Source organism: Notolepis coatsorum, assembly GCF_963971535.1.
Source record: "Notolepis coatsorum genome assembly, chromosome: 5".
NCBI lineage: Eukaryota > Metazoa > Chordata > Actinopteri > Aulopiformes > Paralepididae > Notolepis > Notolepis coatsorum.
In genome coordinates this window covers 3,089,254-3,106,381 of record NC_140169.1, presented here as the reverse complement: position 1 = coordinate 3,106,381, position 17,128 = coordinate 3,089,254, and the positions used below count along the sequence as shown (strand labels likewise).

The 17,128-nt window shown below is 41.4% G+C and overlaps 1 protein-coding gene across 2 annotated transcripts in view; it reads left to right on the top strand.

Annotated features, from left to right (window-relative positions):
- Window positions 1-10,758: 10,758 nt before the first annotated feature.
- cnot11 (CCR4-NOT transcription complex, subunit 11) overlaps window positions 10,759-17,128 on the top strand; it is a 64,868-nt gene continuing 58,498 nt past the window's right edge. Inside the window, exons 1-3 of one of the 2 annotated variants that reach the window (XM_084314909.1) lie at window positions 10,759-11,206; window positions 11,489-11,812; window positions 14,284-14,448. In XM_084314909.1, the coding sequence (XP_084171035.1) occupies window positions 11,494-11,812; window positions 14,284-14,448 (484 nt within the window). In that variant the 5' untranslated portion in view covers window positions 10,759-11,206; window positions 11,489-11,493. Of the gene's footprint in view, window positions 11,222-11,488; window positions 11,813-14,283; window positions 14,449-17,128 lie in introns of both variants that reach the window. The other variant, XM_084314910.1, reaches the window with a different exon arrangement.

Genomic DNA, 17,128 nt, shown 5'->3' with positions numbered 1-17,128 from the left:
TCTAATCTTGGTATCTATGGACCTCAGGGAATGTATTCCCAGTGACAGAAATATTGTGTCTGTTACTATGATTGAGTAAATTGTAATGAACCAAAGGAGAATCTAAATTATTATAGAAAAGAAAAGGTGATGGTGAATAATATGGTAATAATAAAGTGTACAAAAATCTAAGCAAATTAATAAAGGGCAGATGATTTACAGGGTTTTTTGTAGATACAGTACTGAATTCTGACATCCGGACACATGCAATTTTAAATATGAATATAGAATATCAGGCCTATAAATTACCTTATTATGGCCAAGTCATACATCTATGGATCGGGCCAAATCTTCTCTTACCAATTGCAGAGTTCAATCTGGATTTAGTACCACCAGGCACCCGTAACAGGGCAGCAAAGACCGTGAATGAAATCTACTGTAAGTACGGTTACTTTTTTGTACTGAAAAATGCTCCACCATTTCTCATCAGATTGAGACGCATTTTTTTCCCGTTTTTTTCCCAGGCGTTCACAGAAAAAGAAACAAACTACGTTCTATTTTATGGCAATAACGTTCAGGTTTGTTCATAATCACGGAAAATTAATAGGGATGTCCCGATCCGAAGATCGGGATCGACAAAAAAAATTGATTTTTTTTTTCAACAAACATGACCATGTTCACGTCTTAAACTCATACTGAGGCCTTAGTTTTGGTTTTAAATTGCATATCATCATTCATTTATTTATTGTCACACAGAGCAGAAGAATTGGTCTGCTGTTCTGCAGCTGGATACTATTGGTTTGTTTTGGCAAAATTCTTCTGCTCTGTGTGACAATAAATAAATGAATGATGATATGCAATTTAAAACCAAAACTAAGGCCTCAGTATGAGTTTAAGACGTGAACATGGTCATGTTTGTTGGAGAAAAAAAAATCCATGGAGGTGCATAAGAAGTACCAAAAATACATTGCAAATATACTCTCATAAAAGTACATATTGGTAGAAATATACGTTTAACACATTTTATATACTAAAAGTACACTTTCAGTATGGAAAGAAAGATATACCAAATTCTGACTTGGGATTCAAGCCATTGTGAGCAGGAAATATACATATTTGTAGTAACCTGTCATCCTTTGGGTAAAGCCTGCTGCTTTGTAGTGCATGACACCACACCAGTGTTCAGCTCACCTGTGTATGTTGTTCCCGCTCTTTTCAATACATTATTTTCCCAGACACTTTCTATGACATGGCACTGTTGTGGACATAGGCCTTGCTATCATAGAGGACATATCTCTAAGGATAATATAATTATGGCATTTGAGACAATCTCCATAACTGATTACCATGACCTTGCGATTCTGGTTTGACTTTTGTCTTTTGGTGTGCCTTGGGCCCAAAAAGATTAGGAAGTCTAATTTACAAGAGATATGTGTCCAGACGTGTCCATCTATTGTCAATACTTTGTTGTCCTTCCTTTAGTATGACACAAGCACACGCATACACAAAGACACACCTGCAGATGTTCAGTATTTCATTTGATGAATCTTAAAGGTGCAGTTCACCCAAAATAAAACATATTGTCCCCCTTACCTGCAGTGTTATCTATCCATCCAGATAGTTTTGCTGTGATTCGCCTAGTTTTGAAGATATCTGCCATAGAGATGTCTGCTGTCTACAATTGAGCTGAATAACAATAATAACAATGCTCAAAAAGGCAAATAAATACGTTTGAAAAACTCAATATCTTTCCAGAAATCACGACCCAGTTAAGATGATCCACAGACATTGCTGGTACCAGTTTCATGTAGGAACTATTTTACTGAAAGAGGCACTCTTTGGATTAAAAGTAGGAATTTGGATCATGCAGCTTGAAGTACACCTGCCAGACATTATTATGGGGGTGTACTTCATGTAGAAAAAAAAATATGTCTACAGTGGAAGACTATGAAGACTATATCTGTAGCAGACTACAGAGAGTGGCCTGTTCAGCCGAACGCACAATTGGAGGGGGGCTTCCCACTCTCCAAGACATTTACAACAAGCGGTGCATGGGTAAGGCTAAGAGAATAATCAAAGACTCCAGCCACCCAAACAACTGCCTCTTTGAACTGCTGCGGTCAGGCAACCGATACCGGAGTCTCATGGCAAGCACAGAGAGACTCAGAAGAAGCTTCTATCCTCAGGCCATCAGAATGCTAAATGACAATAACACTATGTAACAACCATCAAATGCACTCACAGCACACACATCCACATGCACACACTCACTTTAAACAAACAACTCACTGCAGCACCCACATTACCCACTTTAGACACTTTAACACACTTTATATTTATTGGTAAAGAATTTGCACTACAACCCATACCTCATTATACCTTACTGTAAATTGTACCTCACCCCATTTCTGCATTGTACTGTATAGTATATTGTATTGTAACTCAGTTACTTTTCTACTCTGCATTGTACATTGTATATATGTATATATTGAACACTTTTGTCTACGTACTTGACTTCTATTTTATACTTACTATACTTATTTTATACTTATCTATTTTTATCTAGCACAATCTCTGGAGCAAAACAGAAAGAAGCATTTTATATAAAAGTATTCTGTACTTCTGTATGACAACTAATAAAGAAACTTGAAACTTGAAACTTGAGAAGGTCCAGTCATCAAGGACATTTTGACAACTCACCTCAGGACCTTTACAAACATCAACAGAGACTCCATAAACTAAGACACCTGTCTGTGCCATAGCATTATTGAGACAGTTCTTATGTATCAGTCACCAATAAGAATATAAACTCTTGAAGATAACTCATTGGTATTCCCAACCCCAAAGTATCTGATTGTGTCGCCTCATCCCTGATCCGCAAAGCACTCACAATCATACATGACCCAGACCACCCACTCTACCAGAACTTTACCCGCCTTCCTTCTGGCCATGTGCAGAGAGACCTTCCTTCTGGTCGTAGGTATAGACTACCAGGAGACTACCCATGTGCAGAAAGGCCTTCCTTCTGGTCATAGATATAGACTGCCCATGTGCAGAAAGGCCTTCCTTCTGGTCATAGGTATAGATTACCGAGCAGAAAGGCTTGTTTTAGCAAGCGCTTTGTTCCCACAGCTATACAAGCTTTAAATAAGTAACCTCTTAAGTTACGTAAAACCCAGTATGTGGTATATAGCGTGTCAATTCATGTCTGCTGTGTGACTCCTGTAATTAAGTGTTCCTGTAAATCCTGTATTTTGTATAATGTCTTACTTGTACAAACACCTAGGTCTGGTGGAGGCCGGACTGAATACTTTTACCAACGGATTTCCAGTTCCGCGTTCGCGTTCTGCGCTCTGATTGGCCACTGATGTTTCTGGTCTCGCCAATCGTGTGACGCCTATTTCTTTCACTGGTTAAGCTTAGGCACTCTTTCGAAGTTGGTTAAGGTTAGAGTTTGTCTTAGAGCAGGGCGATAGAACACCAGCCCTGCTTCCATACTCTAACCTTAACCAACTTCGAAAGAGTCGCCTAAGCTTAACCAGTGATAAACTAGGCGTTATAGTTTGCTGGTGTTCGAGGTGGAAATGGGCGCGTCACGTGATTGGGCGCACATGTCACATGACCAGAAATGTCAGTGGCCAATCAGATCGCACCAGAAACGTCAGTGGCCAATCAGATCGCAGAACGCGAACGCGGAACTGGAAATCCGTTGGTAAAAGAATAGACCCCAGTTTGGTTACAAATTCTCGAAGTCAACTTCCTGTCTGTTTAACTTTCTGTCTAAGTGCATCATGTCTATTCTCGAAGACACTCTGATGTCACGAGACCGCCGCCATCTTGGTATGGTGGAAAACAAACGGATTTCTACGATCAAATGTATGCGTTGAGCTCCGTTTTTATAACATATTTTATCACATTCTTGTTAATTTCATAACCTTTTCATATAATTTGTTTTGAAAATATTGAGGCCAACATGGCATTTCACTATTTCGAAAGCCTTTCTGGTGATTCTAAGGTGAAAAAAAGGCATGTAGGCTACTTGAAGAGAATGGACTAACGTTATATGGTGAAGTAGCTGGCAGCTAACATTTCGCTGCTGTAGCCTCACAGCCAATAAAACTTTATTTACGATATACATATTTGTTCCTTATTCTCACCTGTTATGAAATGGGTAGAGCAGACATACGTATGATTTGACTTGGGGGCCAGGGTCTGCTTTGATCGACTCTCCCGTCTGAGTCTACATGTGCCCTCTTGATAGCCGCCAGCTATCCGTGATGCCTCAACTGGTATTATATAAAACTTTCTATTTGGATTTTTGATTATGTTATTACTAGTACAAAGCGTAACACAGCAGCTCTTTGGAATTGTGATGCACTGAATAAAATTACCCTTGATTGTGTTTAATTTGCCGCTTTTCCGATCCGTTTCTGCACTAAATGAACCGTACACAATGTATGCGGTGTGCATGTTTCCCCCACGCCGCAGTTGCCTAGCAACAACAGACATTTCATATTGACATTTAAGACATACTCAACATACATGTTAAGCAGGGGCGGATTTAGGATTGTAGGAGATCCGGGGCTTAGCCCAGATAGGTGCCAACGTGAGCGGGCACGGAATTTTTTTACTTCGACACCACAACCTTTAAAGGGGAACTATCTTATAAATGGCCTCTTTCAGTGTTTAGCATTGTTTCATAGCTATGTGAACTTATATTAATATGATCTATGTCTCTAATTCTCATATTGGCGCATTCTTCCAATTCTCCTCTCACAATATTCACCCTCACTGAACTGAGTCATCTGAAAATGTGCTGATCTGTGATGTCAGAGAGACTCCGCTGCATGATAATCATCAGGCCCCACCTGGTTTAGGTGCCCAGCCTCAAAACGGCTTAAGATCTTGAGGTAGAAAAATGCTGTTTTTGAGTACTTGATTAGAAATACAAAACAATGGATTAAAAAAATAAATAATTACAGAGGTGTTCCATAGACTCACAGGAATTGTGTAAAAGTGCCCAAATAGTGAAAGAAATAGTAAAATAGTTCCCCTTTAACTTATACCACCACATCTGGCGCCAATAACGTCGTACAACGTGTTTCAAGGTCATGCTAATTCTGCCATTCCACGGCGTACGACGTTATTGAGATCATATTTCATTTTTTCGCCATGGTATTCATAATTCCCTCACCCAGCCTCGGCTGATACAGTGGGAGCCTGCACAACTCTGCAATGCTCCAATACTGCCGCCTGGTGGATGATCGGCGAGTTACAACCGGAAATGGATCTCTAGTGATCTCGGTGCATCTGGGAAATGCGTCCGGCACTCACATATTGTTGCGGGACTCTAGACACACATCCGTGTATATGGATCGCTGCCATAACTCAATAATCGATATGATTTGGGCGTTTATTATTATTATTATACAAACCGGAAATGGATCTAGTCGATCCACGTCAAATAAGTGGGATCTTTTTCCTCCAGTCTCATCGGCGAACGGTAAGAGGACGCCGATTGTTTATTATTATTAATGCAAACTGCTCTGATCAATATATCACCCATACTACATAAATCATTTACTGACGATCACGGAATTATAAAGGACCACCCCACCCGGTTCATCCGCACATGATGAGTCATAACGTTTAGGATCGTATTCTGTTGGATTTTTTAATATAGCGTGTATCACGAATAAACTGCAATCGATAATCTATATTATGCGTTTAGGCCTATAACTAGCGTTCTAGGAATTACTGCAGAAAACGATAAAAACATATTTATATTCTAGACGGTATTTTCGTATGAATCTATGAATGAAAAAGTATAACGTTCCTACATCCTGAACGATAGATAATCGATGTTGAATGGGCCATAGTAATGTCAATTTAGCAATACAATTTAAAAAGTTATAGCCCTGCAAAGAAGGTAAACATCTCCATAGGCTTAGAGTGGTGGCAGAGAGTGGTATGAGACGGGCAAACTCCGTGGCAGTTAATGTGTTAAAGCGGACAAAAGGCACTAGAGAACACTTAAATTCACAGCCTTTAATTAATTAAGCAAACAATAATAATTAATAATAATAATAATAATAATAATAATAATAATAATAATAATAATAATAATAATAATAATAATAATAATAATAATAATAATAATAATAATAATAATAATAATAATAATAATAATAATAATAATAATAATAATAATAATAATAATACACTGTATTTGTATAGCACCTTTCATACAAGAATTGCAGCTCAAAGTGCTTCACAGCAGTAAAAAAAGACAGGCATAAAATGAGCACAACATTGGCAGATCAAGAGCAATGCATAAAGTGCAGACATAAAGCATAAAATAGATAGAAACAAAATAGACAAAGTCAAGGTAAGACATAGAACATTAAATCACATCGTTTTTCATATTAGGATCTAAGATCTAGGGTTAACTCGCCGAACGTTGAGCGCCAGGACCCCCGAAAACCAGAGTATAGTCTGGTTTTCATCGTTGTTTCTTTTATTCGATATTTCCATTCATAAACATGCCGGCAGCCTGTGTTATCACTGGGGATGGGTCTGAGATCTCAAAAGTCCAATACCGCCGCCTAACGCCTTGCAGCCGCTATTGCACTCCATTTGAAACGATGTGGCTTGGTGTCTGGGCCGAGCTGCGGCCTGCGGGCGGGGTCTAACTTCTCGGTCAAGCCAAGCGCTTATAACGCATGCATCGACGAGGGTCGGGTTCATGTTCAATGCTGGATTACGTTGGCACCTTGATCGACATCAGTACTTGGAATGGCGATCAGATAATTGGAATATTCTTTTCGGGACAGATCCTGGTCAAGGTAAGGACTATATGGTATCAATATTGCGTTGATCCAAAAATTCCTTCATGCTGATCGGGGCGTGTGTGTGTGTGTGGCGTGTTCCGTTGGTTGCGATCAAAGCACGGAGGGGCGCCCCCCCCCCCCCCCGCCCTCTTCATGCATCCATGATGAAACATAATACCGATAATCTAAATTTGATTTGAGAACAGTAGCTAGTCCAGGGAAGAAACGATAACACGTTTACTAGAACAGTGGTTCCCAAAGTCGGGGTCGCGACCCAAAGGTGGGCCGCGAGCAGCCACGGGAGGGCCGCGAGATGATAAAAAAATAAAAATAAAAAAGCAAAAAAAGCAAAAAAATAAAAAAGATTCAGGCCACTGAACTTAGAAGCAGGCCAGGACAGTGTTTCTAGTTGTATTCTAAAATTCTATTCTATTGTATTCTAAAATGTGACTATATGGTTTTATATTAACTTAATAAATAAACAAAAACGAAAAATCTACTTATTTCAACGAACATTTCAAACTAAATAACAGATTATGCACATAAAACGCTGAAAACAACCGAAGCAACAATAGTATTTTAACACTTTGATCGCCATGGTTAAATTCATAATTTACCATCCCTAGCCAGCTCTATTTGTCTATGGAGAAGTTCCCCTTCTTTGCAGGGCTATAACTTTTTAAATTCTATTGCTAAATTGACATTATTATGGCCCATTCAATGTCCTATATCCATTGTTCAGGGTGTAGCAAAGTTATACTTTTTCATTCACATATTCATACTAAAATATGGTCTAAAGTATAAGTATGTTTTTATCGTTTTCTGCAGCTTTCTCCAGAACTTGATTTATAGCCCCAAATGCATTATATTGATGATCAAATACAGTTTGGTAGCGATCGGTGCCAGATGAAAAATTTCAACTGGAGGTACTTCTAGAAGTTACTACGTATCATCTGATGATGACCGGATGGGCGGGGGGTCGTTCATAATTCCGTGGGCAACGTTATATCATTCGTCTAGTGTGGGTCATATGGTCATATGGTGGAACCCAGGTAGGTAATTTCATCTTTCCTTGTGACAATATTGTCACCCACTGTAACTGAGAAGCCGTCGGTCTTGCTGAGTTTGTTATTTGAACCATTCTCTTCGGTTCAAATAACAAACTCAGCAAGACCGACGGCTTCTCAGTTACAGTGGGTGACAATATTGTCACAAGGAAAGAAGATATTAGAGCTATGGCTTAGAGTAGACGACAGAGTACAGCAACTTGCAATGGGCCTGGTCTACAAGATACACTACACGACCAAGGTACCCATGTACATGACAAAATACTTCCCAAAGGTCAGTGAATACCACGATCACAACACCAGAGGGAGCTCCACAAATCATGTTAAACCCAGATTCGGTTCAAACAAGGGACTAAACACGTTTCGCAATTATGCCACATCAATGTGGAACGCACTACCCAAAGCTGTAAAGGAATGTGAATCCCTGCCCACATTCAAAACCGCCCTTAAAGAGCACCTACGGGAGGCTGCAATTCGAAACTGGCCACCGTAAATGCCCAAAACCCCCACCACCTCCTAATAGACAGTCTCCTCACCACCGCATGTATATATTCCCTCCCCGCCGTATGTATATTTCCCTCCCACCCACCCACCCCCTCCTAATGTACAGTCCCCTCCCCATCATATGTATATACTCTGTCAGGATCTAGGGGTAACAGTACTGTATATTTGAACAGTACTGTCTATCTGTATGTCATATGTTACGATGAATTGAAAATGGGGGACCCTGATGTAAACAAGACGAAAGTCTTTCTCTGGTCTGCATCCCCTTAACAATTGTATGTATTGAGCTGTACTGTACTGTACCCATTCTGCAATCTGTTAATAAAGTTTTCAATCAATCAATCAATCAAACCGAACAGAATGGACTCTGTTTTGCCCATGTGTAATGATGTAATGATTGTTATCAGCGAGCCATATGCAGATTTTGCCTAGTTCCGAGCTGAGGGTCTTTTCAACCTTTAACTTGTTCTTGTCAGAGACCAGCAGGGCTGAGTCGTCTGCGAACAAGAACAAGTTGCAGTCACAAGCTGACCACATGTCATTTGCATAAATTAGGAACAGTAGCGGTCACTTTAAACACAAGAAAAGGACACTTTAAAGGAAGGAAAAGGACAATGGCAATGGTATGACAAGGTTTGGCACATGTTTCCACGAAAGCAGGATTTTTAATTTTTTATAAATCAACTCTGTAGAATCTATTCTAGATCAACTATCAGTGAGCTGGATGCAATCCTACCTGGAGGGGAGAGAACAGATGGTAGAGGTAAACGGTACTCTATCCCCCCCCCTCACAGTGAGCTGTGGTGTTCCACAAGGAAGCATACTAGGACCGCTACTCTTCCTAATTTATGCAAATGACATGTCGTCAGCCTGTGACTGCAACTTGTTCCTGTTTGCGGACGACTCAGCCCTGCTGGTCTCTGACAAGAACAAATTGCAGGTTGAAAAAACCCTCAGCACGGAACTAGGCAAAATCTGCATATGGCTCGCTGATAACAAACTATCATTACACATGGGCAAAACAGAGTCCATTCTCTTCGGTTCAAATAACAAACTCAGCAAGACCGACGGCTTCTCAGTTACAGTGGGTGACAATATTGTCACAAGGAAAGACGAAATTACCTACCTGGGTTCCATCCTAGAGGCAAATCTTTCCTGTGACAAAAAGGCATCCAATGTAATAAAAAAAGTCAACCAACGAACTAGATTCTTGTACCGGATCTCCTCTCTGGTAAACAAGAATACCCTGAAGACTCTGGCAGGAGCACTCATTCAAGGGTACTATGACTATGCGTGCACCTCATGGTACCAAAGCACCTCAAAGGCGCTTAAAACAAAATTACAAACATCACAAAACAAACTGGTCAGACTACTACTTGACCTGAACCCCAGAACCCACCTCACCCCTGCCCACTTTGCCAACCTAGGATGGCTTAGAGTAGACGACAGAGTACAGCAACTTGCAATGGGCCTGGTCTACAAGATACACTATACGACCGGGGTGCCCATGTACATGTCAAAATACTTCCCAAAGGTCAGTGAATACCACAACCACTACACCAGAGGAAGCTCAACAAATCATGTTAAACCCAGATTCGGCTCAAACAAGGGACTAAACACGTTTCGCAATTATGCCACAACAATGTGGAACGCCCTACCCAAAGCTGTAAAGGAATGTGAATCCCTGCCCACATTCAAAACCGCCCTTAAAGAGCACCTACGGGAGGCTGCAATTCGAAACTGGCCACCGTAAATGCCCAAAACCCCCACCACCTCCTAATAGACAGTCTCCTCCCCACCGCATGTATATATTCCCTCCCCGCCGTATGTATATTTCCCTCCCACCCACCCACCCCCTCCTAATGTACAGTCCCCTCCCCATCATATGTATATACTCTGTCAGGATCTAGGGGTAACAGTACTGTATATTTGAATACCGCCTATGTCACAAATGTATCAGTACCAAATACCTATATGTCCCTATGCCATAAATGTCATGTATGTTGTGTATGTACTTCTGTACTTCTGTATGACAACTATTAAAGAAACTTGAAACTATGTCATAAATGTCTATATGAATTGAAAATGGGGGACCCTGATGGAAACAAGACAAACGTCTTTCTCAGGTCTGCATCCCCTTAACAATTGTATGTATTGAGCCGTACTGTATTGTACCCATTCTGCAATCTGTTAAATAAAGTTTTCATTCATTCATTCATTCATTCATTCATCCTCCATGTGTTTGTTTCCCCAATACCAAGATGGCGGCGGTCTCGTGACGTCAGAGTGTCTTCGAGACACTACACACACACACACACACACACAACTACATGTCCCACAATGCCTCCGTCTGCGCAAATGGTCACCTAGGGGTTAAATGGCATGGCCAATGTTGTGAATGAAGTTCTGATGGATATTTGGTGAAGAAGAGCCGCGAAAATACTTCAAAACCTCACCGTTTGAATTCATCCGAATTCATGATACTTATTGAACAAGTAAAGCGTGTTATGTAAATGCAGGTTTGAACGACAGCGTTTCTGTTGGGTCAAAACGCGACCAATTTCGCCAGCTAATGCTATGACTTCGCCTAATATTAGTTAGCTAAGGTTAGCTTAGCTTAGCTCATGTTATAACGTTACCGTGTTGCTAAACTGAACTCTCTGGGAGTTTTGTTGTTTCTAGACCGTAGACTGGTTCAATAAATATGAATTGAGTCAACGATTAGTAGGATATCCGTTGTTGTATATAGTTTGGTTTTATGACTTTATAGCTAAACACCGTTTGGTCCATAAAATACACAAAAATCACACAGAGGAGCGTCGTCAGGTAACTACATCAAATGTATATACTCTCTTTTTTTAGACTCTTGTATCACAAACAGTACTGTATTTGCAAATCTGGTATGTCATAAATGTCTAGATGTAACAGTACTGTCTATCTGTATGTCGTGTATGTCATATACGATTAATTGAAAATGGGGGACCCTGATGTAAACAAGACGAATGTCTTTCTCTGGTCTGCATCCCCTTAACAATTGTGTGTATTGAGCCGTACTGTACTGTACTCATTCTGCAATCTGTTAATAAAGTTTTCAATCAAATCCATCAGTCACGATGACGCTGGCGCCGAAGGAGCTGTCCAACCTCCTGGGGGTGATCTCGGAGGAAGCCTGCACCAGCACCTTCGAGAGTCTGTCCACCGCCTTCCACCACTACTTCGGCAAGGCGGAGCACTTCCGCGTGGGCTCCGTGCTGGTGATGCTGCTCCAGCAGCCCGACCTGCTGCCCAGCTCCGCGCAGCGGCTCACCGCCCTCTACCTGCTGTGGGAGATGTACCGCACCGAGCCGCTGGCCGCCAACCCCTTCGCCGCCGTGTTCGCCCACCTGCTGAACCCCACGCCCGTCGGGGAGGAGCAGGAGAAGATACTGTCTGGTAATGCAGAGCAAGTGAGAGAGAGAGAGAGAGAGAGAGAGTGAGTGAGTGAATGTCCACATTATTTCTCTCTGGTCTAAGACAGTTCACAAATATTAGTGTTAACCCCACGCCTGTCGGGGAGGAGCAGGAGAAGATACTGTCTGGTAATGCAGAGCAAGTGTGTGTGTGAGAGAGAGAGAGAGAGCGAGTGACGGAGAGAGTGAGTGCATTTCCACATTATTTCTCTCTGGTCTAAGACAGTCCACAAACACATTAGTGATGACAAACTATTTCTCCCTAATCCAAAAACTAGAGTGCTAAAACTCAAACGTGTCATCATCTAGTATAAAGTCTGGAGCTGCTTCCATAGGCAATGCATTGGGAAATAATAATGATGACACTGAGAAATATGTTAAAGATGACACGGATAGAAAGATGGTAGATGACACAGAGAAATATGTTAAAGATGACACTGAGAGAAATATGGTAAAGATGACACTGAGAGAAATATGGTAAAGATGACACTGAGAGAAATATGGTAAAGATGGCACTGAGAGAAATATGGTATAGATGACACTGAGAGAAAGATGGTAAAGATGACACTGAGAGAAAGATGACAGAGAAAGATGGTATAGATGGCACTGGGAGAAAGATTGGTTCTTTAAAGACTGGCATTGATCTTTAAAGACTGGTCTTGTTCTTTAAAGACTGGTCTGGTTCTTTAAAGACTGGTCTGGTTCTTTAAAGACTGGTCTGGTTCTTTAAAGACTGGTCTGGTTCATTACACACTGGTCTGGTTCTTTAAAGACTGGTCTGGTTCATTACACACTGGTCTGGTTCTTTAAAGACTGGTCTGGTTCATTACACACTGGTCTGGTTCTTTAAAGACTGGTCTGGTTCATTACACACTGGTCTGGTTCTTTAAAGACTGGTCTGGTTCTTTAAAGACTGGTCTGGTTCTTTAAAGACTGGTCTGGTTCATTACACACTGGTCTGGTTCTTTAAAGACTGGTCTGGTTCATTACACACTGGTCTGGTTCTTTAAAGACTGGTCTGGTTCATTACACACTGGTCTGGTTCTTTAAAGACTGGTCTGGTTCTTTAAAGACTGGTCTGGATCTTTAAAGACTGGTCTGGTTCTTTACAGACTGGTCTGGTTCTTTACAGACTGGTCTGGTTCTTTACAGACTGGCCTTGATCTTTAAAGACTGGTCTGGATCTTTAAAGACTGGTCTGGTTCTTTACAGACTGGTCTGGTTCTTTACAGACTGGCCTTGATCTTTAAAGACTGGTCTGGATCTTTAAAGACTGGTCTGGTTCTTTAAAGACTGGTCTGGTTCTTTACAGACTGGTCTGGTTCTTTACAGACTGGCCTTGATCTTTACAGACTGGCCTTGATCTTTAAAGACTGGTCTGGATCTTTAAAGACTGGTCTGGTTCTTTAAAGACTGGTCTGGTTCTTTAAAGACTGGTCTGGTTCTTTACACACTGGTCTGGTTCTTTACAGACTGGTCTGGTTCATTACAGACTGGCCTTGATCTTTAAAGACTGGTCTGGATCTTTAAAGACTGGTCTGGTTCTTTAAAGACTGGTCTGGTTCTTTACAGACTGGTCTGGTTCTTTACAGACTGGCCTTGATCTTTAAAGACTGGTCTGGATCTTTAAAGACTGGTCTGGTTCTTTAAAGACTGGTCTGGATCTTTAAAGACTGGTCTGGTTCATTACAGACTGGTCTGGTTCATTACAGTCTGGCCTTGATCTTTAAAGACTGGTCTGGATCTTTAAAGACTGGTCTGGTTCTTTACAGACTGGTCTGGTTCTTTACAGACTGGCCTTGATCTTTAAAGACTGGTCTGGATCTTTAAAGACTGGTCTGGTTCTTTAAAGACTGGTCTGGTTCTTTAAAGACTGGTCTGGTTCTTTACAGACTGGTCTGGTTCTTTACAGACTGGCCTTGATCTTTAAAGACTGGTCTGGTTCTTTAAAGACTGGTCTGGTTCTTTAAAGACTGGTCTGGTTCTTTACAGACTGGCCTTGATCTTTAAAGACTGGTCTGGTTCTTTAAAGACTGGTCTGGTTCTTTACAGACTGGCCTTGATCTTTAAAGACTGGTCTGGATCTTTAAAGACTGGTCTGTTTCTTTAAAGACTGGTCTGGTTCTTTACAGACTGGTCTGGTTCTTTACAGACTGGTCTGGATCTTTAAAGACTGGTCTGGATCTTTACAGACTGGCCTTGATCTTTAAAGACTGGTCTGGTTCTTTACAGACTGGTCTGGATCTTTAAAGACTGGTCTGGTTCTTTAAAGACTGGTCTGGATCTTTAAAGACTGGTCTGGTTCTTTAAAGACTGGTCTGTAAAGACTGGTCTGGTTCTTTAAAGACTGGTCTGGTTCTTTACAGACTGGTCTGGTCTTTACACTAGTCTGGCCTTGATCTTTAAAGACTGGTCTGGATCTTTAAATACTGGTCTTGTCCCATGTTCCTCCAGGGTTCCTGCCTCCCATCACTCAGCCGGAGAAGTTCTTCCTCTCTCAGCTGATGCTGGCTCCGCCCAGGGACCTCTTCAAGAAGACCCCCAGACAAGTGTCCTGCATGGATGTGGGCAACATGCCCCAGTCCATAGACATCAGTGGACTCCAGCTGGCCTTGGCAGGTACAGAGGAGTAGAGCAACATCTTACTTTAGGGCCAGGGGGGGGAATAGATGTAGAACAACATTTTATTAGAATTAAATCGATTCCTAAAGGTGCTGAAAAGGAATTCAGGATGAAACATTTCCGGCATACAATATGTTATTACAACAAGCAATATAGCAGTGAGAGGGGCACCATGACAGACGAGGGGTTGGGGATGTTACTGGGTTGAGAAACAATTGCAGGAATCGGTGAGAATGTTCATCAGAGAGTGCTTGAATGTTGAAAGGTGACAGTTTGAGAGATTTTTGTAGATTGTTCCAGTCCCTGCCAGCAGCAGCCCTGAATGACGTTTGACAGAGTGCAGTGTATGTTTTCTGAACCTTTAGGAGAATGTGTTGAGCAGAACAAGTGTTGTAAGTGGCAGATGTAATTTGCAACAGGTGACATCAGGGAACAAAATAAGTACCAGCCAACCGCCAATGGCTGGTAAAAAATCTGCCTGGCTGGTAGTTTTTCAAATCTACCAGCCAAATGGCTGGTAAGTCAAAAAGTTAAGTTTGTTCCCTGAGAGCAGAGCTACACAGCAGTGCGCCTATTTTGCGAGCCGAAATAAGTCTGTGGTTTTTTCTTCTTCTCACAACGGGTCAAATGCATCTAACATGCATTGCATCGTCGCCATTCCTTTATGCCCACATCGCCCGAAATGAACGTTATGTTAGCGTAAGCTAACAAGCTAATCCTGATCAGCGGCAGAGCCATAGAGAACAGCAGACAGTGTGGACTGGGGAAAGGGAAATGGGGGGGGGGGGGGGGGCACTCTCCCTTTCTCTGTGTGTGTGCGTGCATTTGGTAAGACGATGAAGTCACTAGTCAGGACTCAGGAGAGGAGTATATTGTAGTAAACTGAGGATTACTGAGGATGCACAGATAATGTTGATATTCAAATATAAAAAGGTTTCGAGAGGAGTGGAAGTTTGAAGACAGACTAGACTACAATATGATGCAGGGGTGGTGAGTTGAAACAGTGTGTGTGTCCCCGACCCCACTTCTATGTTTCAATAAATTATTTGCATTTAAAACTATTAACGCTGACTCATTCCTTAAGTCCACAAAAAATTATGCTAATATTCCTTATGTTGTTTATGATATTAATTGAAAATAGCATATGAGAGTATTATATAGTAATAACACATGGCGATATACTAAAAAGCTATTTTTAATTTTTGGCTGGTAAAAAATCTGCCTGGCTGGTAGTTTTTAAAATCTACCAGCCAAATGGCTGGTAAGTCAAAAAGTTAATTTTGTTCCCTGGGTGACATAGGTAAGGGGGGGGGGGGGGGGCAACCCAAGGTGGGTTTTGTAAATGAGCATGAACCAGTGCATATTGCGATGGGTGTGCAGGGATGGCCAGTTGACAGAGGAGTAAAGGGTGCAGTGGTGAGTGTTGAAAGGGGCACTGGTGGCAAACCGGATAGCAGAGTGGTAGAGGACATCAAGTTTGTGGAGTGAGGTCTTACATGCAGATCTGTAGACTATGTCACCATAATCAAGCATAGGGGCATCTGGGGATGAACTGGAGGTGGTAGGGTGCTCTGTGAACTTGCATCTAGGATTATTGTTTGTTTGGGTACCTCTCAGTATATTGTTACTGTCAAGTGTCTCACATAGCCAGATCTCCCTCCACATCCACGCTAGTGCTTGTGCCAGCACAGGAGATACGATTATATATGAATATATTATATTATATATTCTTTTTTATGTTTAAAATAGTACACTCATTTGAGTAGTGGAAAAGGGGTAGGATTAAATAAGTGTATACTTCTTCCTACTCCTTTTCGAACATGCAGATTGAGTTGTTTTGCTTTTTGTTATTGTTTGTTGTATTCATTGCATGTTCGAAATAAAGACTTCAAATCAAAAATCAAAAACATTATACAGTATAATATACACATGTAAATCAATATATTTTTTTTTAATAAAATAGGATCAGGATTCAGGATTGTTCAAGCTAATTACTAGCCTAATCCATGTCAAAAGAGTAGCCTATAGCAAATGACACACACACACACACACACACACACACACACACACACACACACACACACGAGAGAGAGGGAGAATGGCTTATAGCAGACTTAATAATAAACAAATATTTCAGCTAATGAAGTGAGATATTTAATATTTAAAAGTAATCATTGAACTATCAGATTGTAGGATGTAATCTTTACTCGCACATGTGCTCGCAAACAATTTTTCACGATTGCACTGTCGAACCCTGCAACAACATATACGCTGATACTAGGGGTGTAACGGTGCGCGAATACGTACTGTACCGCCTCAATGTGGTCCTCCGGTACAGTACACGCTGTGCACCGAACGATTGCAATGGTACAGAACCTTTTTTGCGGAACTTAAATCCCCCTGGCCCTAATATAACGTGCACAACTAACCGGATGTTGTTTGTTCATCCCACGCAGCTGGTATGACTTGCTGGCTGAAATACGGACGAGAGGGAACTAGGTAGCGGGGCTCTATTACTTTTAACATGTGCTTAAACCCTGTGTTCTCGACAACGGAGTATGGTCGCAGATCTGCTGCTATAAAAACACCTATGGCGTTTGTTATTGCTTTGGCCCGGTCTGAATTAATAGCGAGATGCTGCTTGAATGCCACGGGGAGCTGGGTTTGCACTAGGATC